General features: G+C 41.1%; 2 protein-coding genes across 3 annotated transcripts in view; one reads left to right on the top strand and one right to left on the bottom strand.

Annotated features, from left to right (window-relative positions):
* Window positions 1-21,582, top strand: part of cidec (cell death inducing DFFA like effector c) — a 389,787-nt gene that overhangs the window by 193,018 nt on the left and 175,187 nt on the right. The gene's annotated exons all lie outside the window — the stretch shown is intronic.
* obsl1a (obscurin like cytoskeletal adaptor 1a) overlaps window positions 1-21,582 on the bottom strand; it is a 101,876-nt gene that overhangs the window by 43,173 nt on the left and 37,121 nt on the right. For both annotated transcript variants that reach the window (XM_077199177.1, XM_077199178.1), the window contains exons 8-10: window positions 1,189-1,464; window positions 738-1,010; window positions 137-412 (exon numbers count right to left, since the gene is read on the bottom strand). In XM_077199177.1, coding sequence (XP_077055292.1) covers window positions 137-412; window positions 738-1,010; window positions 1,189-1,464 — 825 coding nt within the window. The remainder of the gene's footprint in view (window positions 1-136; window positions 413-737; window positions 1,011-1,188; window positions 1,465-21,582) is intronic.

The raw sequence follows: 21,582 nt of genomic DNA, 5'->3' as shown, positions 1-21,582 counted from the left end.
AACAAAATTCCATCATCCTCCAGTTAAATCCGATAAATCCCATCATCCTCCAGTTTACATAAATATACATAAACTCATAAGCCCTAGAATGTAATATTATGAACAATTTCAAAAATTAGGTAAGGACCAAAATTACCTTCTATTTTCACCCAAAATGTGACAGAGTCATCTGCAGTCTCGCACATGTATTCCGCAGAATCATCTATTGTAGCACAGGGAATTACCAGCCTGTGGTAAATCCCATCATCCTCCAGTTTCAAGTTATCATTCTCATCCACCTCCATGCCATCACAGAACCAGCAGACTTCTGCATTTGCATTTGAGATCTCACAGCTCAGGACCAGCCTCTCAGAGCTCAGTATACACACCTCTACCTCTGACTCACTGGGAGACACAATGCGGACTGGAGCCTCTGGGTTTAAGAAAGGTAACAATGTGTAATAGTTGAAAAAACATGAATACATGCTGCTGATTTTTTTTTTCTACAATGAGGAATAAGTAATTGCAGCACTATATAAATGAATATAACTCATATTTGTTTTGGATAATAACTGAATTAATTACTATATTGTTTACTATTTTAAAAAAACAACTATTCTAATGACTTACTTGATAATTGTTAAATAATTATTCATAATTAAATTAATAATTTACTTAAAAAAATCTAGAAATGACGCATAACACAGAGAGAAAGAAGAGGAATAAAATCTCTTGAAACCTTTTGATTTGATACTTACCCATAAGAATGAGCTGAAAGAAAACCGAGTCACCTCCTGTGTCACATACATACTCTCCTGAATCCCGTTTGGAAGCACAGAGAATGGTTACCCTCCTGTATGGGCCTTCAGCACTAATTTGGATATTCTCACATTCCTGGAGTTTTAGGCCATCTTTAAACCAGTGAGCTTCTCCATTAGATCGAGAGAGCTCACAGTTCAGGACTATTTCCTCAGAGACATAACGCTCCAAATGGATGTCATCTTTTGGGTCCACAATTGTAACCAGAGGTTCTAGGTGTAAGTCAGTTAACATCATTAGATCAGTTTATTTTTTTTTTCATTTAGTTGTACTATGCTTCACCTTAGATTGTAATATAATGATATATTAACATATTAATAACATACTTTAGATGCATTATGATTTTAATGCAAAACTAATAGTTAAAAAGCACCACTCTGTCAACTTTACCTTTAATGTTGACAGAAAACGTCATGGATTGATCGCCTGCTTGGCAAGTATACATCCCAGCGTCTACCAGCTCTGCTGAATGGATTATAAGTCTTTTCATGGTGCCTTCAGACTGGATGGTGATGTTTCCTGACTGAAGAATTGCAACTCCATCTTTAAACCAGCAGGCTGGTGCCTCTGGTCGGGAAAGTTCACATGTCAGGACCACAGGGTCCAGTTCCATAGCGCTTTTTTGCCTCTCAACCTGCTTAATCTCTTTAAATGACACAGGTGGGGCTGATGGAAAAAAGGAGCATTTTAATTATTTAAATTAACTACAAAATACAATACACATTGTTTCTATAGCAACACTATCAACAACTTAATGAATCTGCAGCAGTCAGGTAGTACAGTGGTCATGTGGTCAGAGCTCTCAGAAAATTCCCAGTTTACAAGTTTGTTAATATTTTCGGTAACACTATTTCGATAGTCCACTTTAGACATTCTACTAACTATAAGTAACTTAGCAACTACATGTCAACTAACTGTCATTAGAGTACTAGTAGGCTGTCTGCTTGATATCTGCTAACACTTTATTTTGTTGGTCCCCCAACAGATTTTCTACTGACTATAAGTAACTTAGCAACTACAGATCAACTTGTTCTCCTAACCCGAACCCTAACACCTAACCATAACCTACAGTAGGTGGACAACCAGAATGCCTATTACCGCCGGCGGCAAAAATAAACCAGTCGCATTTCAAAGTCATTCGCGAAATGACCACCAGGCGGCGCAAAGGGACATTTAGAACATTTTATGAATCAAAAGTTAAAATAGGCCTATCTCGCAGTCAGTGAAAATAAATTGGGTGCACTCAATGACGCTAAACTATTGATGAATGAGAAGATTGAAGAGCGCTTCTCTCTCGCGCGCGCGCACACTGACTGCTGAACAACCAAACTTCTGGGCATTTCTCAGTGAGAAAAGTTGTGGTCGAGTGGTAGAACTTAGGCTTCAATCATTTGGATGACACTGTTTCAAATCCCGAATAAACATGGTATTTTTAAAATTACCATGCATTTCCAGTTTAGACTAAGGAACAAATCTCATCCAACCGATTGACTGAATTTACGTCTTCAAAAGCAGTTCTGTTAAAAAAATCGAAAATAAAACTTCATGGGGTTCTATGCAGAAATAATTTTTAAAAACATAAGCAAGGTGCAATATTTTTTTCATAACAGCTAAAATAACTTAATAGGCTACTCCGTGATTTTTTGGTCATGCAGATAAGAGTAGAGTAGCCAACATCGTTCAAAACTGTAAACTTCATATTCAACTTGATATTAAGCTAACGACAAAAGTTTATCTGTCGTCTCTGTCTCCGGGAACTGTGCGTCACAAATATGAACCGAAAAACTTGCCTCAGCTCAGTCACGATAAGAAATCGGCTATGACTAAAGCCTTTGAATGTCTAAATATTTAGGCTAATAAAATGTTATCTGATTATGTAATCCATATGAAAACAAGAGGTACCAGTTTAGCCATCATGTAAGCGCTTCCCAATGAGAAAATGACAAGGGTGAAAATCTCGCTCTAATTAAATGTGTGCTAAATCGCCCAGAATTAAAATGTAAAAACATATCAAATAATTTATTTGTCAAAATGTTGCGATATTCTTTCATTTAATTTCATAATTATTCTATAAATGTTATTTAGTTTAGCAGCAGTACCACGAAGCACCGTGGTTCGAGATAATTATAATAATAATATAATTCATAATAATAATAATAATAATAAAAACTTAATTCACAAATTGCATGCACCCTGGTTGTAATCTAACAATCCCTGTAGAATTTAATATTGAGTTGAACATTTTGTTCATGACAACAAATGAGAATTCATGCGAACATGCGTTTGAAGATTATAGTTTTGCTTGGAAAAAGCTGCCCAAAACCAGTTTTATTTCTTAAATTGTTGGAATAATTAAATATTTAGTAATAAGCTTTTATGACAGAAATATCACTACATGATACCTAGCTTAAATCATTTAATTCCTTCATTATCAACACTTTAGCCTAATGCTAATGTCTAGAATAACGATTTAAGCGTGAACTGCATTTAAAACTTTGTTTTAAGTCAATCTCAAACTCAGTTAGCCTGTGGGGGGTTGGAGGGACAGTTCAGCGATTTATCGTGAGTGCAGGACAATAGGTGTTAATGTTCCTCTTTCATATGGAGAGTGTTGGATAGGCAGCCTGATGTAGCCTGGTTAAAGGGGTCATGACATGAGAAACCAAATTTGCCTTGATCTTTTGGAATATAAGAGATCTATGTACTATTAAAACTTCCTGCAAGTTTCATAGCTTAAGACGTCCTCCCCATTATAAACGAAGCATTTATTTAATCAAGCTCTAAATACAGCTCATTCTAGATCCATGGTATGAAGTGACGTCACGGTGCGAAGTGACGTACCAGTCGTTTGCATATGACCGCCTCCACGCAAGACAACTACGCCTCATTTCGCATCATCGCATGCGTTGTCGTCAGGGGCGCAGTAAAGGGGGGGTAAACGATGACGATTCTCGGGGCCCATGACTAAGAGGGGAACCAGAGAAGCCCCCAATAAAATTGTGGTGCTAAAAAAATATATTTGATAGTAAAACTAATTAACTTTAAATTATTCTATTTGCTGTTTCCTGGTGTCAAAAAATGTATTTGTTTAGGAAACACAAAAAGTCCGTGGGCCCCTCTCCCCCTCTCGATTATCTTAAAATGGTTCAGTCCGCCCAAATTGTATTCAGGCAACGTATTTTACGCTCTGATTGTGTGAGACGTAAGTTACACGCTAGGACAGATACGGCTTGAAGTCGTTCATTCTCGGATGCGGTGCCGCTAAGCGAAATGAGGTCTTGCGCACCGAACTTGTCACTTTTGAATTGTGCGGACGTGCGGACGCTATAAACTTTACTCCGTGTCAGCGCGCGCTCTGATCGGTAAAGGTGCACAGACCTCTCCCGAATCATCTCCAGCACTCAGCCTCCGCCTCCGTTTCCCTCGTAAGCTGATATTAGTATTTAAACATTCTCTATGATAATTTTTTTTAAATGACACAGTCTCTTTCTCTCAGTCTCATACACACACATTCTGTTTCTCTCACACATATGTAGGCTAGTTATAAACTCTTTAGACTTTTAATGATTAGTGCTTTATTTTTAAAGTTTGTGGTTAAGAATCGTGTAAAAAAATCGCTTATTTTGGGGATGGATTCCGGGAAATCTCCCTTATTTTCAATGTTGACAGCTATGGCGTACGTACGCTTTGCATAGACAGTAAAAGAAAGGACGCTTTGTAGATAGATAGTTTCAGACAAAAAACTTAGTCTCAACACATTTAAGCTGACAAACAGCAGCATATTTACAACAGTCTGAAACAGGTGTAGGCTGAAGCTCTTGCTTATACCCTTTTTTGAAAACCTCTCGTATTTAAAAAATAAAAGTAATTATCATTATAATCTTGACAAACAAATCTAAACAGAATACAATTTTTTTTATTTCCTATAAATACAGTTGCACCATCCAAAATACAACAAAAACAGTTTGTTCATTTATCGCTCTTTAAATTGTTTCATATAGTTTCATTGCATTATTTTTAAATAATTTCTTTAACTTGCTAAGTGTCCCACGTTTTTTTAATTCCTCATCACAGCTGTTCCATAGATTTACACCTTTAACTGAAATACAATGGTATTTTGCATTGGTCCTCACTTGGTTCTTTTTGAATATACAAGTTCCCCTTAAGTCATGTTGGCATTCTCTTTCTGTGAACAACCCTTGGATACTTTCTGGCAATTGATGTTTTTTTGCTTTGTACATGATTTGTCATGTTTTAAGTTCTACTAATTCTTTAAACTTTAAAGCCTTTAATTCAATAAAAAGGGAGTTTGTTGGCTCCCTATTGGTGGTTTTCTTTACTATTCGTATGGCTCTCTTTTGAAGCATAAATATTGGGTCAGTGTTTGTTTTATATGTATTTCCCCATACTTCCACACAATAAGTAATGTATGGAAGCACAAGGGAACAATACAAAGTATATAATGATTTTTCATTTAAGAGATCTTTAACTATATACAATATTGCGATTGAATTGATATCTTGTTCAGATATATGGGGCTTCCAATTTAAATTGTCTATAATCACTCCAAGAAATGTAATAGCTGACACCCTTTCTATTTCAACTTCATTAATCATTAATTTTCCTATTGTATTCGATAAACGATTACCAAATACAATAAATTTTGTTTTCCTTATATTTAATGTTAGTTTATTCGAATCAAACCAATTTTTTAGCAGTACCATTTCTTTTTCCATTGTATCCAGAAGTTGTTTCAGATTGTAACCAAAACAAAATAAGTTTGTATCATCTGCAAATAATATAAATTTAATACTTTGGAAACCTCACATATATCATTAATGTATAACAGAAAAAGCAATGGGCCCAGCACAGAGCCTTGGGGAACCCCACATGTTACCTGCACCAATTGTGACTTGCAATTATCTATTTTGACATATTGATGCCTTTTCTCTAAGTAATTACTTATCCAAGAGTGAGCTACCCCTCTTACTCCATATTTTTTCAGTTTCTCTAGTAATATGTCATGTTCGACAGTGTCAAATGCTTTTTTAAGATCTAAAAATACCCCAACTGTGCATTGTTTATTTTCTATTGCGTTAGATATTTTTTCCACAAAATCTATTAATGCATGTGAGGTTGTTCTATTAATTCTAAACCCATATTGTTGCTTGCTTAGTATATCGTATTTTATAACAAAATCATTTAATCTTATGTAAAATAAATTTTCCAATATTTTTGGAAAATTGTGAAAGCAAAGAAACGGGCCTATAGTTTGAAAAGGTATGTCTATCTCCAGTTTTATATATGGGTATAACTTTAGCTATTTTAATTTTTTTTAGGAAATATGCCATTTTGAAGAGACAAATTGCATATATGTACCAGGGGTTTCTCAACACACTCTATAATATGTTTTACTACAGACATATCCATGTCATTCCAGTCAGTTGACTTCTTATTTTTAAATGATCTGACAATATCAATTATTTCTTTTCCATCTGTTCCTCTTATAAAAATTGATTGCTTATTTACACTACCTGTTTCTCTTTCCGTTCTACTTTTCTTATCAATTCCTACAATCTCCCCAGCCAGACTACATGTACATGAGGCCCCAGGTCTCTACGGTAGCATTTTTCGACAAGTTAGCACGTTTCGACAGGGTGCAGCGGGTGCACGGCTTTGTATTACAGAGGACAAATTACGGGTGAGGACATGGAGTTCAATTGTCTGATTGACTTAAATATATGAGAATGATAGTCAAAATACCATAAAAGCGCATGATTTTATGTAAATTAATATGAAAAAAGTCTCAGCTGTGTTGGGGGCCCTGTCAAGATTCTTTTCATGGGGCCCAAAATCCTTAGCAGCGCCCCTGGTTGTCGTGCAGCGAGTGGGTCTGTTTACAAGATGACTGCGATGCTACGCAGATGTGCTGTTCCTGTTTGAGTCTTTGAATACGCTGCCGAACGATCCAGACGTCAGGGAAAACAGTCGGATGCAGTTTATTTGCAGCATATGCAGCCCGCCAAAGCTTAATTTGAACGGTGAGTGATCAGATGAGTGTGACAGGGCACGCGCGCGCCTTCAAACTCTCTCTCTCTCTCTCTCTGACGTTAGCCAATGATAACAGTGGGCGTTAACACTGAACTCTTAAAGGGGAAACACCTCCAAAACCGACTGTTTGAATTAGAGGTGAGAAACAGGGTGGGAAAAGGTCATAAATCACTATATTTTTAAAGTTTTTTTGTACAAAAAACTATAGTAATACTATAATTGCACCTAAGGGAACATAATAAAACAAAACAAAAAACCATGTCATGACCCCTTTAAAACCAGACCCTTCTCAGTCGTAACTGAGTTAGGTTCATTCATAGCTCACTTCCAAAGGGTCGTCACCAACGGACGTCGCTCAAATGCCTCTGTAAGCAATTGGATAGACCTTAAAACCAATCAGATCAATCGTCATATGGTAAAGCCCGCCTCAACGTTTGTGATTGGTGCCTCGATTTGGAAAGATTGGAAATGAGCTTGAATGGGCTCTTCGCCAGACTAACTTGCAGAGCAAATCTAAATTTGCCGGAAATTCGTCTGGGTTTTCCCAGGCTAAGCCTGATGAGCAAAGGCAAAATTATTTTAAGGATAAATCTCTCGATGTGTCCAAATGTAGGCCCCATATCTTATTATAATAAATATTGTAGTTTATTTATTGTAGCATACTTTTAAAAAATCACAAAAAATTTAAATTGAAGTGTTCAATCCAGTTTATTCAACTGATGATTGTATGATTGTCAACAATCTGGCATTATCTAAACATGAACTGTTGACGAAATGCGTTCATGCCAAGAAACGAATGGGAGTGATCAGCAGATACAGAGCTGTTTAATTCGCAAACAACCTCGTTTTATTGTAATTCAACAAGGCATGCTGTGTCTTTGAAGCAACAAAGGCTAAATAATTGGTTACTGTATTTTTTTCGCGATTTGTATGGATGACACGCAGCGACATATACAGTATTATCAGCTGTATGATGTGTTTTTACCCTGAAATGTTTAATTTCGAGAGAGACCCGGCGCGCGCAGCAAGGGAGACTAAATAAACTTGCTAAAAAGAGATCCAGCACGAGAGAGAGGCATAGAAAAACGCATGTTTTTAATTTATGTTGCTTTGGACTATTTTCTTTTTGTACTGTTTTAATTGTTTAATTTATCTGCAATTTATTTGGCAATACAAATTTAAAATGTCGCAAGAATAAGATTCCGGCTTTTCATTTTCTGACGCGAACGGCTGACAATCTTCCTTTATCAGTTTTGTTGTCTGTGCAGCGGTTCTACAGAAATGTAGCAAATTTAGGTTGTAATTTGCCATTGCTAATTAAACAAAATGTTTGACTTTAAATAAATAAACAGTCAATAAACTCACTAATAAACAGTTAAGCATCAAGAACGGTAAAACATTAAACGCTGTCAGCCGACACCATGTATGCTTCAATGAGATTCGATCTCAGGTCACTTGAAGCTCCGAGTGTCTCACTCAATGCGTTGACCACTGAACTACCGTCAGAGCACTGTTCGATCAATGTCTTATGCTCTTGCAGAGCCTCATTGATGTAGCTTAATATGTTTCTATTGCAATGTTTTAAGTTTTCCTTATTTATTCAATTTAATTTCTGTAATTTCAGTATTGTGATTATGAATTATTTTAACTACGTTTCACGTGAATTCGTCTACTACCAGCTTTCAATCACTCTGAATGAGCCGCGGCGCGGTGGCGGATTACGCAATAGCGAGTATAAACGGATACTATTCAAAGTCTGTGATTTTAGCGCCTCTTAGCGGTAAAAGGCAGCAAATACACCCAACATTTTACCGCCGAGGCAGAACGGCGGCGGTAAAAGTGTTATTCTTGTTGTCCACCTACTGTAACAGTCTACTGACAGTCTACTACACTGTACTAATACTCTAATGACAGTTAGTTGACATGTAGTTGAAAAGTTACTTATAGTTAGTAGAATGTCTAAAGTGACTATCGAAATAAAGTGTAACCATATTGGCTTATTTGAAGGCTCCACTTTTGAACTATCCTTGTGTAAGACTACCTTGTGTAACTTTTTTCCATTATGTTTTGTGCACATCATGGACACACCTAGACAAAACATGGACTAGGCCTTGGACACACTTATACAATCGCATGCAAACGGGAACTCAAGACACGCACATACATTTAAACATCTGATCTCTCTTACTTATTGTGGCGAACAGGACAGCCGAGGGACGTGAGAGAACGGCGAGAGGGCGGTGGTGCGATCGCTAATGAGCAACACCTGTGAGGCACACCGGTCTCACATCTCTCACGGAGGAGCGGAAGCATAAAGGAGGAGCGACGACGTTGATGATCGAGAGAGGAACAGGCCTGTGTTTTACGTTGTGTTTTGGTTTTTGTATTTATATTTTATTTTAGCCAGCAGTGGTCCGCGAGGGGCTGCTGGCGGTATTTTGGTTTGTTTGTTTTATTTTAAATAAAGTATGTTTGATTATTCGCCGGTTCCCGCCTCCTTCTTCCCTGAACATTGCTACACTGGTGCCGAAGCCCGGGAGGAGGGAGGAACGGGCTTTCAGAGAGTCCTCGCTGCTGTGGGGAATCCGCGGTGCCATCGAGCATGGTGTGCGAGTCGCCGCCGCTCGCCTTGGGCCAGAGCCTGCTGCCATCCGCCGGGTAGGGGAGGAGCAGGGAGCGGGGGACTCGCGGCCATGGACGCTCGAGGCGGTGCGCTGGAGTGAGTTGCCGGGGGGGCGGTCGAGCTCGCTGTCGGCCGCCTGAGAGTTGAAGGGGCGGCTGCCGTCCGGGAGGGAGCGGGGGAGTCGCCGCCGCTCGCCGTGGGCCGGAGCCTGCTGCCGTCCACCAGAAAAGGGGAGGAGCAGGGAGCGGGGGACTCCTACCTTCTGCCCTAGAGCCCAAGGAGCCGTCGCCGCCCACCGGGCGGCGGAGGAGTACCCACCGGCCTGTGAATGGCGATGGGGGAATGTGGCGAACAGGACAGCCGAGGGACGTGAGAGAAGGGTGCGAGGCCGGTGGTGCGATTGCTAATCAGCAACACCTGTGAGGCACACCGGTCTCACATCTCTCACGGAGGAGCAGAAGCATAAAGGAAGAGCGATGACGTTGATTATCGAGAGAGGAACAGGCCTGTGTTTTACGTTGTGTTTTGGTTTTTGTATTTGTATTTTATTTCAGCCAGCAGTCGTCCGCGAGGTGCTGCTGGCAGTTATGTTTATTTTCGAGAGCCAGCAGTCGTCCACGAGGGGCTGCTGGCGGTATTTTGGTTTGTTTGTTTTATTTTAAATAAAGTATGTTTGATTATTCGCCGGTTCCCGACTCCTTCTTCCCTGAACATTGCTACACTTATTATATTTCTTAATATGCCATATATGGTAGTGGTGATCTTTGAGTACTATGATTGGATGGACTGGACATTGTGGATGATTCTGCTTTATCTCGTATATAAATATGACCCTTTTTCCTTAATAAACTTGAGAATGTTATGGTACTAGACTGTTCCTTTGTCTGATTGATCATTCTCCCAAGATCGATCTCGTGCTGCCACACATCACAGGGGTTGATGTGCCTATTTCCAACTGAACTGATGACTGATAGCTTCAAGACTGGAGATTGTCGACCTGAATATTATTCTAACAAAGTTGTAATTACAAGTTCTACAAGGACATGAACGCTTTTTACAAGTCATAATCTCGTAATTTCGGTAATTAAGACATGGCAAGAACACACCTTTATTGACTGCCAGCATTGACACCATTATAAGAGAACTGAACTGAGCTGGACGATGGCATCACAATTCCGTTTCGAGGGAACTCGCGATGCCTGTATGACGCTTTGGGAACGCCCCTGCGTGAATGCGACTGAGCACTTGTGTCAACTAGTCCAATGGCGAGAATGAGCATCACGGCCGGGTGACGTCATGACCAGGAAAGGATAAAAGCACATCCGGAATCGCCCCGCATTAGCTTCTGTGCCTCAGCAGCGCTCTGTGTTACTCTGTCTGTCTTATTTATTGTTGTCTGTCACGTTACACAAGCAGATTCAATATATATAATGGCGTCCAAACAGATTTTTGGACGCGAGGCAGCACGGAAGCTCTTATCGTGGGGATCGCAAATGGATCTCACGGCAGGGTTTGAGACGGGCCCGGCCCTTTCTCAACCTCTACCCGTGAGATCCAGTGCTCTCTCCCCGGAACTAGATGTGCTGAGCATCGATATGGGGGAAGAAGAAACACCAGCAGTTTTAAAGACTGTTCGGTCTGATGGCAGCCGCGTCCAACAATATTCCGTTCGGCCTGCTGTACATGAGGCCCTTAAAGTGGTGGCTTAAAACCAAGGGGTTTTCCCCGAGGGGGGAACCCACTCCGTATGATCAAGATAACACAGCGGTGTCTCCGTGCCTTGGTTTTATGGAGGAAACCTTGGTTCCTGTCCCAGGGACCAGTTTTAGGATCTCTTTGCCATCGAGTTTCACTCTCGACAGATGCTTCTTTTAATGGCTGGGGAGCGGTAATGGAAGGCCGCTCAGCTCAAGGTCTCTGGGGGAGTCATCATCTTTCGTGGCACATAAACTGCCTGGAGATGATGGCGGTTTTCAATGCTTTGAAACGTTTCCTGTTAGAACTCAGGGGCCATCACATGCTTGTTCGCACAGACAACACATCGGTGGTCTCCTATATAAATAATCTGCGTTCTGCGTTCACGTCCACTATACAAACTGGCGCACCAGATTCTCTTGTGGTCCCTAGGGAAGTTCCTCTCCTTGAGAACGATCTAAGTTCCGGGACATCAGAATGTTGGAGCAGACATTCTGTCGAGACAGGGGCTGAGGCCCGGGGAATGGAGGCTCCACACCAAGGTGGTGGAGCACATTTGGGGAATTTACGGCCAGGCTCAGGTGGATCTGTTCGCGTCTCAGGATACGATGCACTGTCCACTTTGGTTTTCCCTCATGCACCCAGCCCCGTTGGGTCTGAACGCGATGGTGCAGACGTGGCCGAGGCTACACCTGTACGCTTTCCCCCCGATTGCTCTGCTCCCAGGAGTTCTGGAGAAGATCCGCCAGGGCGGAGTGATAGTCTTGTTAGTAGCTCCGTACTGGCCAAGTCGTATTTGGTTCTCGAACCTGGTTTCCCTTCTAGACGGCTCTCCCTCGGAGCTGCCAGTCACGAGGGACCTTCTATCTCAAGCGGGGGGGGGAATCCTCGCCCAGAAACTCTCAACCTGTGGGTCTGGCCTCTGAGGGGGCCCGACTCATAGAATCTGGACTCTCAACCGAGGTTGTAGAGACCATTTTAAGCTCCAGAGCTCCTTCCACAAGGAAACTATATGCCCTGAAATGGAGATTATTTATTTCCTGGTGTCACCAATGACAGTGGGATCCAGTTAATTGCACCATCGGTCCAATACTTGAGTTCCTGCAAGATCGTTTCACGGCAGGGCTGTCCCCTTCTACTCTGAAGGTCTATGTTGCGGCTATCGCTGCCTACCATGCCCCCTCTGAGGGCTCATCTATTGGAAAATATCCTCTTATTATTCGTTTCCTCCGTGGCACCTTGAGGCTGAGGCCTGCAGTTCATACCAGAATCCCAGCTTGGGACCTGGCTATTGTTCTAGAAGGTCTTTCTGTTGCTCCCTTCGAGCCTCTTGAGTCTGTTTCAGAGAAATTTCTGACCCTCAAAACAGTGTTCCTTCTGGCCATTTCCTCACTAAAGAGAGTGGGAGATCTACAGGCTCTGTCGATTTCTCCGTCATGCCTTGAGTTTCCGGCCGATATGGTTAGCATGAGCAATATATCTTTATAATTATTTAAGTTTTTACTTTTAAAATATCTAATTCAAAACTAAAATAAATATTCTCTGTTTATGTAATCTATAAAAAAAGAGAGGGGTGTCAGCCGATCTCATTATAGTTCTCTCAGCTCATTATTCTGCTAATTTGACACGCCCACGGAGAGCGCGCGCTATTCAGAGCCAAATGATCTGAAGCGACACATGCCATCGTGTCAACGCCCCTCATAAACGCAATAACACAACAAATTTAATCTTCTGATTAATGTACCTTTTCGTCTTGCGAGGCTGTGACTGTGAGGAGTAATCCCGGGACATTTACCTCAGAACATGTGCTGGTTTATTTTAATTTTGAGGAGTGACCGATCTGGCCGAGAATTGTGAGTAGCCTAAGTTTTTTATTCTTGTGCTTTGTTCATATGTCTGTAATGCAAAAAGACTGTTTAAATTTGAATCACGTTTCTGTGTGTGAATGAATTAACAGCACAGATGGGCGCTGTTGTTTATGTTTAGCCTATTATGTTGCAGATGAAATATTAAAGACAACATTTTTGGATAGATTATAAAGTTTTTATTCTAAAATATCAAATAAGCTTTTGTCATCCAGTTTCTGCTCATATTTTAAATATATACTAGGCTATGTTCTGTCAAAAATAAACTCATCAACTAAGATGTTATTATAGTGTTTGTTCCAATGTAAGCTATATAAAAACTAATGAATCCTTAACTTTAAAATATGTATGATAATACTGTAGGATAATACTGAGGAATACTGTAGTAAGTTTTTTTCATTCTCAAGTGAATCGCGTTTCTGTGCGTGAATGAATGAAACGCAGAGATGTGCTGTTTACCACAACTCGCAAAAAGACAGTTTAAATTTGAATCGCGTTTCTGTGTGTGAATGAATGATCCGCTTTTGGCAAACTATATTGCTATACTGAGATGAGTAAAAATCGACTGAAATATGTTGAAATAAAATGTATTTGTATAAGCAACATATTAAACTTCAAATTAACATTTATATTTTTTATATAAACGAAAGACATATGTTACAGACATATGAAAGAAAAAATTTCGTTGACTAGTTTTGGATAGATTATACATTTTTACTGTTAAATATTTGCCACCTCAAATAAGCTTTTGTTTGCCAATTTTTGCTCATATGTTAAATAGCCTATAGTATGTTTTGTAAAAAATAAAGTAATCAAATAATATGTTATTATGTGTTTGTTCCAATGTAGCCTAGGCTATATCCAAAGTAATGAATCCTTAACTTTGAAATATGTATGATAAAATGTATACTTTAGTTTTTACAAAGAAAGATTGCACTTGAATTGGTGTTGTAATTGAAACATTTTTAATAAAAAAATATATTTACAAGGTAGATGTAAACAAACTATTAAAAGGTAAATATAAGCCTTTTCTTTAAATAATTTTTATTGAGTTTTATTAGTTACAAATTTGGGGAGAGAATACATAATCCAAAACTGAAAATACAGTATGAGAATTAACTGCACAATTACTAGACATGGAAAAATATTTAAAAAAATGAGATGCTTCCAACTGTATACCCATTTGGTAGAATATATATATATATATATATATATATATATATATATATATATATATATATATATATATATATATATATATATATATATATATATATTGTCCCATATATTGGCCCCATTGTCTCCTCAGGTGTGAACCACTAAATATGCATGATAGTGTTGAAATCGTTGACGCCCCTTGCGCATATTGCCTTTCCAAACAAAAAGTGTCTCAAAAAATTTAAATCAATGTATTGTTTTATGTGAATGATTAGGCAGGATGATTTTCACATCATTTTGAAGAAAAAACTATAGGCAAAGACATCCAGTAGTCAAAAGTCTTGTGAACACATATTTAGTATGTGTTTTGTGGGCTTATTTCAGAAACTTAATATTTTTTATTTTTTTCAATAACCATGCATAAACAATATTCCCTCAAAAATACAAAAATTAAGCCTTTTTATGTGTCCAATTACAATCGAAATAAAACATTGTGCTTTTGTAAAATAAAGAAAATAAACAGAGTGTGCTTTCTGTCTCTGTACTCTCCGTCACAGTGAGCTTTTTTTTTTGAGCACGTCTCTAAACTGAAACAAAACTCAGCGACTACTATTCACCCAGGCATGAGCAATATATATTTATAATCATTTAAGTTTGTACTTTTAAATTATCTAATTACAAAAACAAATATTCCTTCGCCCAGGCGAGCAACCACCAAGAAAAGGTGCTAACACCAATTCTCGCCCAGGACAACTGGAAGCTGCTAGGGACTGATCTTGATCAACGGCTAATTTTTCCACCTGAGATTGCCACCACTAACCTACGACCAGATATTGTTTTGTGGTCTGGATCAGCACGCATTGTTCAACTGATAGAGTTAACAGTGCCATGGGAGGATGCGGTAGATGAGGCATGTGAGAGGAAGAAACTGGCCACTGAGGCAGAACAGTGATGATGGAGATGTTTATCCAGTGGAAGGTTTAGGATGGAGAGGTTTATCCATTGGAAGTGGGTTGTTGAGGTTTTGTGGCACACTCTACAACCCGGTTCCTCAGAGACGTCGGATTCAGTGGCCAAGAGTTGCGTCGCACAGTAAAGAACTTATCTGAAGCAGCAGAAAGGAGTAGCAACTGGCTGTGGTTGAGACGGAAAGATTCTAGCTGGCTGTGTACAGGCCGCCATGCTGCGGTTTCGTAGATTTCTTGAAAACTTGAAGAGTCTGTTGGTTTATTTGTATAGGTTGTATAGTATTTACGGTCATTACGTTCCTGTGTATATTGCGTGAATGACGGGTGGTTGGGCAGATATTGTGTTTTGTGGTAGGTGGTATGCCATACGGAACCGTTGCCACTGAAACTGCATATTAACGCACCAGTGGGGCTCGACAGCCTTAGTCAAACGGGTTGGGGCGTATGGTTGGGTTGCGGAGAGATTGTGAGATTGTGGTTAGGTCTCAGCAGCAACTGTTGGTTTATTTGTATAGGTTGTATAGTATTTACAGTCATTACGTTCCTGTGTATATTGCGTGAATGACGGGTGGTTGGGCAGATATTGTGTTTTGTGGTAGGTGGTATGCCATACGGAACCGTTGCCACTGAAACTGCATATTAACGCACCAGTGGGGCTCGACAACCTTAGTCAAACGGGTTGGCGCGTATGGTTGGGTCGCGGAGAGCTTTTGAGATTGTGGTTAGGTCTCAGCAGCAAGAGGGAAGTAGAGGTCAGTAAGCTGGGCTGAGTTGAGTGGGGGACGGAGGGGGGTGACTCTGGGCCCCCTCAGAGTCACTGTCGAGCCCTCTTGAGGTGTCGTGGGCTAGTCGACGAAACACTGAGGACGGAAGGTGCCCACTTGAAGACCCTAGAGATGTTCCCTACTCCGCTCAATCCAGAGGGTTGTTATGGGGGGACCACACTATGGTTGCAGCCGTTGTGTGTGCTGACGTGCAATACACTATTAAGACCAGACAGAAGGAGATTCACGTCACCAGATGGAAAGAAGCGTAAATGGATGGAGAAGCATAGGTTACTGAAAAGCTACGTCTTAGTTGGTGATTATCTTGGCGAAAGCCGAGTACAAATCAGCATGAAGTTTTAACACCTACTCTCGTGTAATGGAAATCATGAAGATCTGGATACGTCCAGTGACTGCGGTGAATAGTGCTGCTGGCAACAAGGGAAATACCTTGTGACAGCCTGGAGAGACAGCTGACAGGAGGAAAGAGACCCCAATGGGGCTGGTAAGGGTTAGTTACCCTTGTCGGCAGTATCCAGCTCTGTGTTTACAGGATGCTGGAGACACCCGCCCAAGGCTTCTGAAAAATTAAAGAGGAAAATACCGCTAGAGTCTGCGAGAGCAGGGGCGGAAGATGACTCAATGGTGGACAACATGGTTAACGACTTTGGAATGGAAACGGATATGAGTATGGAGAGTACTTCACAAAAGACTAGTTCAGGTTCTGCAGTTAGCAAAGCCATTGAACTCCAAGCTTGTGTCTGTGGCTGGAGCAAGGCGACAACGGTCAGGGGTTTGAAGATTCTTCAAGGGAAAATGAAATGCTTGAGGGAGAAGGGACAAGGGCCTCGCATTGATCAGTACTTCTTACGAAGTCAGTCAAGTCAGTCGAATGAAATCCAGCGACAGGAAGCAAACCACAGTTCACAGGATATCAGCACCCCTGTCATAGAGGAGAGGAGGGTTTGCACAGTTAGTGATGAACACACTGATTCTTGTGAACCCGGTCAGACTAACCAGCATAAGAGAGAAAAGAACCTCAACGGGCATAGGCCTGGAGTTAGATGGCCAAGAGCTTGTGAGAAAACTGCATGGGACACGGTAAACACAGATCTATGCTTTGCATTGGAAAGATTAACTGGTACAGTTGAAAAGAAGCTGGATAAATTTGGGGACATCATTTACCCATATGGAAGTGAGAGGTTTGGTGTGGAAAAAAAGGAAGGAAAAAGTACAAACTACTCCTGGATTGTCTAGACGGCAGAAGAAAATTGAAGAGTTAGTTAGAGAAAGGAGACAGCTGAGGAAGCAATGGAAAAGAGCGGAACAAAGTCATAAGGAGGGACTCAATCTCTTACAAAGGGCCATAAAAGATAAGCTTGCAACATTACGCAGAGCTGAGCGCCTAAGGAAACGCTACAAAAAGAAGGAGCGTGCGAGGGCTAATTTCTATAAAGATCCATTCAAATTCGTAAAGAAGTTATTCACCAGTGAGAAGAATGGCACTTTGAAAGCATCTAGGGTGGAGCTAGAGAGAAATTTTGAGGAAACGCATACAGATGCAAAAAGGCATGAGCCTATGTCAATTCCGTCAGACATCCAACCTGTCAATCCACCAGAATACCAAATGGAGGTCTGTGCACCTAAGTGGAAAGAGATAGAGCAGGTTGTGAGAAAGGCAAGGGCTTCATCATCTCCAGGGCCTCATGGAGTTCCATACAGAGTGTACAAGAGTGCTTCAGGAGTTCTACGAATTCTGTGGAAATTGATAAAAGTGGCTTGGGAAAAGCAGGTTGTACCTAGAGCATGGCGCCGAGCAGGGGAAGTCTTTATACCCAAAGAAAAAGATGCTACAAGCATCAGTCAGTATCGCACTATTTCACTATTAAACGTCAAAGGCAAGATTTTCTTCAGTATTATTGCTCAGAGATTGTCAACCTACCTATTAAAGAATGGCTTCGTTGACACTTCAGTTCAAAAAGCGGGCATTCCAGGATTCTCAGGATGCTTAGAACACATCAGTGTTATCTGGCAACGAATTCAATCAGCTAAAAAGGAGAGGAGGGAGCTCCACGTGACATTCCTGGATTTGGCTAATGCATATGGTTCAGTGCCACAAGAGCTTCTTTGGGCATCATTTGATTTTTTCAGGGTACCGATGTCGATTACAAATTTAGTGAAAGCCTATTTTGGAGATTTGCAATTTTTGTTTCTCAACTCCAGAATTCAGCACTACATGGCAATGCTTAGAGGTTGGAATAATGGCAGGATGCACAATTTCTCCACTGGCTTTTACCATGGCAATGGAAGTAATCATTAGGGCATCAAAATGGGTAGTAGGAGGAGAGCGCTTGGCTTCTGTGATGCGACTACCACCAATCAGAGCATACATGGATGACATGACAACCATGACTACAACGGTAGCCTGCACTAATCGGTTATTGGGGAAGTTAAGATAATATTGAATGGGCACGAATGCAATTTAAGCCCTCTAAATCAAGGAACATCTCAATGATTAAAGGCAAGGTAGTAGATAAAACATTCATTCATTAATTGTGAGGCAATACCAACAGTTTCTCAGAAGCCAGTGAAGAGTCTAGGGAGATGGTACGATGGGGATCTAAAGGACACAGTTCGAGTGGGAGAAGTTAGACGACAAGCAGTGGAAGGGTTGAAGAGCATAAACAGCTGTGCTCTACCAGGCAAACTGAAACTCTGGTGCTTTCAATTTGGTCTACTGCCAAGGTTGCTGTGGCCACTGACTGTGTACAAGGTTACTTTGACGACAGTGGATAAGCTGGAAGCGTTAATTAGTTCATACATCAGGAAATGGTTGGGAGTTCCACGCTGCCTCAGCAGAGTGGGACTTTATTGTAAAGGAGTATTGCAGCTGCCAGTCTCTGCTTTAACTGAGGAGTTTAAGTGTGCCAAGGTCAGACTGGAAATGACTTTAGCAGAGTCACGCGACAAATGTGTAAGGGAGGCAGCCCCTGTGGTAAAAACTGGTAGAAAGTGGTCAGCAAAGAAATCTGTAGTAGAGGCAAAGGCTGACCTTCAAATTGGGGATATCGTGGGACAGGTACAGCATGGAAGAGGGGGTTTTGGGCTGAGTTTAGCTCCTCCTAAATGGCACAAGGCAGGCCCAGCTCAAAGGAGGAAGCTGGTAGTCAACGAGGTGCGAAAGCAGGAGGAGAGGATGAGATGTATAAAGGCCATTTCCCAGGCCAAGCAGGGAGAGTGGATGAGATGGGAGAGTGTGGAACAACGCAAAATGGGCTGGCAAGACCTTTGGTCAATGGAAGAGATCAGTTTCCTTATTAGGTCAACATATGATGTTCTCCCATCACCGCAGAACCTAAACCTCTGGGTAGGAGAGGATCCCTCTTGTCCTTTGTGTTCACCACCTGCCACATTAAGGCACATTTTGACAGGATGTGAGGTGGCTCTTAGCCAGGGTCGGTTTACTTGGCGCCATGACCAAGTATTGTGATGTCTGGCTTTAGCATTGGAAGGCAAGCGTAGTATGACCAATAAGTTGCCGCCTGTTCTAGCAAAACATTACACGCAGAAGACAATATTCCTCCTCCCAGGCGAGCAACCAATAAGAAAAGGTGCTTACACCAATTCTCGCCCAGGACAACTGGAAACTGCTAGGGACTGGCAGATGCTGGCTGATCTTGATCAACGGCTTATTTTTCCACCTGAGATTGCCACCACTAACCTACGACCAGATATTGTTTTGTGGTCTGGATCAGCACGCATTGTTCAACTGATAGAGTTAACAGTGCCATGGGAGGATGTGGTAGAAGAGGCATATGAGAGGAAGAAACTGCGGTATGCTCATCTGGCCACTGAGGCAGAACAGTGAGGATGGAGAGTCCAGGTTTATCCAGAGGAAGTGGGTTGTCGAGGTTTTGTGACACACCCTACAACCCGGTTCCTCAGAGACGTCGGATTCAGTGGCCAAGAGTTGCGTCGCACAGTAAAGAACTTATCTGAAGCAGCAGAAAGGAGCAGTAACTGGCTGTGGTTCAGACGGAAAGATTCTAGCTGGCTGTGTACAGGCCGCCATGCTACGGTTTCGTAGATTTCTTGAAAACTTGAAGAGTCTGTTGGTTTATTTGTATAGGTTGTATAGTATTTGCAGTCATTATGTTCCTGTGTATATTGCGTGAATGTCGGGTGGTTGGGCAGATATTGTGTTTTGTGGTAGGTGGCATGCCATACGGAACCGTTGCCACTGAAACGGCATATTAACGCACCAGTGGGGCTCGACAGCCTTAGTCAAACGGGTTGGCGCGTATGGTTGGGTTGCGGAGAGATTGTGAGATTGTGGTTAGGTCTCAGCAGCAATTGTTGGTTTATTTGTATATGTTGTATAGTATTTACAGTCACTACGTTCCTGTGTATATTGCATGAATGACGGGTGGTTGGGCAGATATTGTGTTTTGTGGTAGGTGGTATGCCATACGGAACCGTTGCCACTGAAACTGCATATTAACGCACCAGTGGGGCTCGACAGCCTTAGTCAAACGGGTTGGCGTGTATGGTTGGGTTGCGGAGAGATTGTGAGATTGTGGTTAGGTCTCAGAAGTAAGAGGGAAGGAGAGGTCAGTAAGCTGGGCTGAGTTGAGTGGGGGACGGAGGGGGGTGACTCTGGGACGCCACTGAGGACTGAAGGTGCCCACTTGAAGACCCTAGAGATGTTCCCTACTCCGCTCAATCCAAAGGGTTGTTATGGGGGGACCACACTGTGGTTGCAGCCGTTGTGTGTGCTGACGTGCAATACACTATTAACACCAGACAGAAGGAGATTCACGTCACCAGATGGAAAGAAGCGTAAATGGATGGAGAAGCATAGGTTACTGTAAAGCTACGTCTTAGTTGGTGATTATCTTGGCGAAAGCCGAGTACAAATCAGCATGTAGTTTTAACACCTACTCTCGTCTAATGGAAATCATTTTATTTTCTGTTTATGTAATCTATATGAAAAGAGAGCAATGCCAGTCCCTCTCATTTAATCTCATTATCTTTTAATTTGACACACCCACGGAGAGTGCGCGGTATTCAAACGCAAATGATCTCAGGCAACACATGTAAACGTGCAAACGACCATCACATGAGATCACCACACCAAATTTATTCAGATTACAGTACAGTTGTCTAGCAAGGCTGTGAGAAATAATCCTGGGAAATTAACTCAGAAGTGCTGGTTTAAATTAATTTCTAGGAGCAGCGGATCCATTTGAGAAGTACGTTTTTTTTATTATTATTGTTCTAATCGTGATATCCTAGTGTATGTAAACTGCAAAAAGACTGTTTAAATATGAATCGCGTCTATGTATGAATGAATGAACTGAACAGTTTTTACCAAACCCTATTGCTATTCTGAGATGAGTGAAAATCGACTGAAATATGTTGAAATAACGTTAACATTTTTTTGTATTAGCAACGTATTAAACTGAAAATTAATATTTATATGCCTTAATATAGGCTATCATAAAAACAACAAACAATATGCCTATGTTACAGACGAAATATGAAAGACAAGATTTCGTTGACTAGTTTTGGATAGATTATTAACTGTTTACTGTAAACTAGACTACTGCAACATCGAATAAGCTTTTTCACCAATTTCTGCTCAAATGTTAAATATATTA

Source organism: Siphateles boraxobius, unplaced genomic scaffold, assembly GCF_051911475.1.
Source record: "Siphateles boraxobius isolate OS27281-9 unplaced genomic scaffold, OSU_SipBor_1 41, whole genome shotgun sequence".
Taxonomy (NCBI): domain Eukaryota; kingdom Metazoa; phylum Chordata; class Actinopteri; order Cypriniformes; family Leuciscidae; genus Siphateles; species Siphateles boraxobius.
The sequence above is the reverse complement of the archived record's forward strand: the minus strand, read 5'-3'. Positions and strand labels throughout refer to the sequence as shown.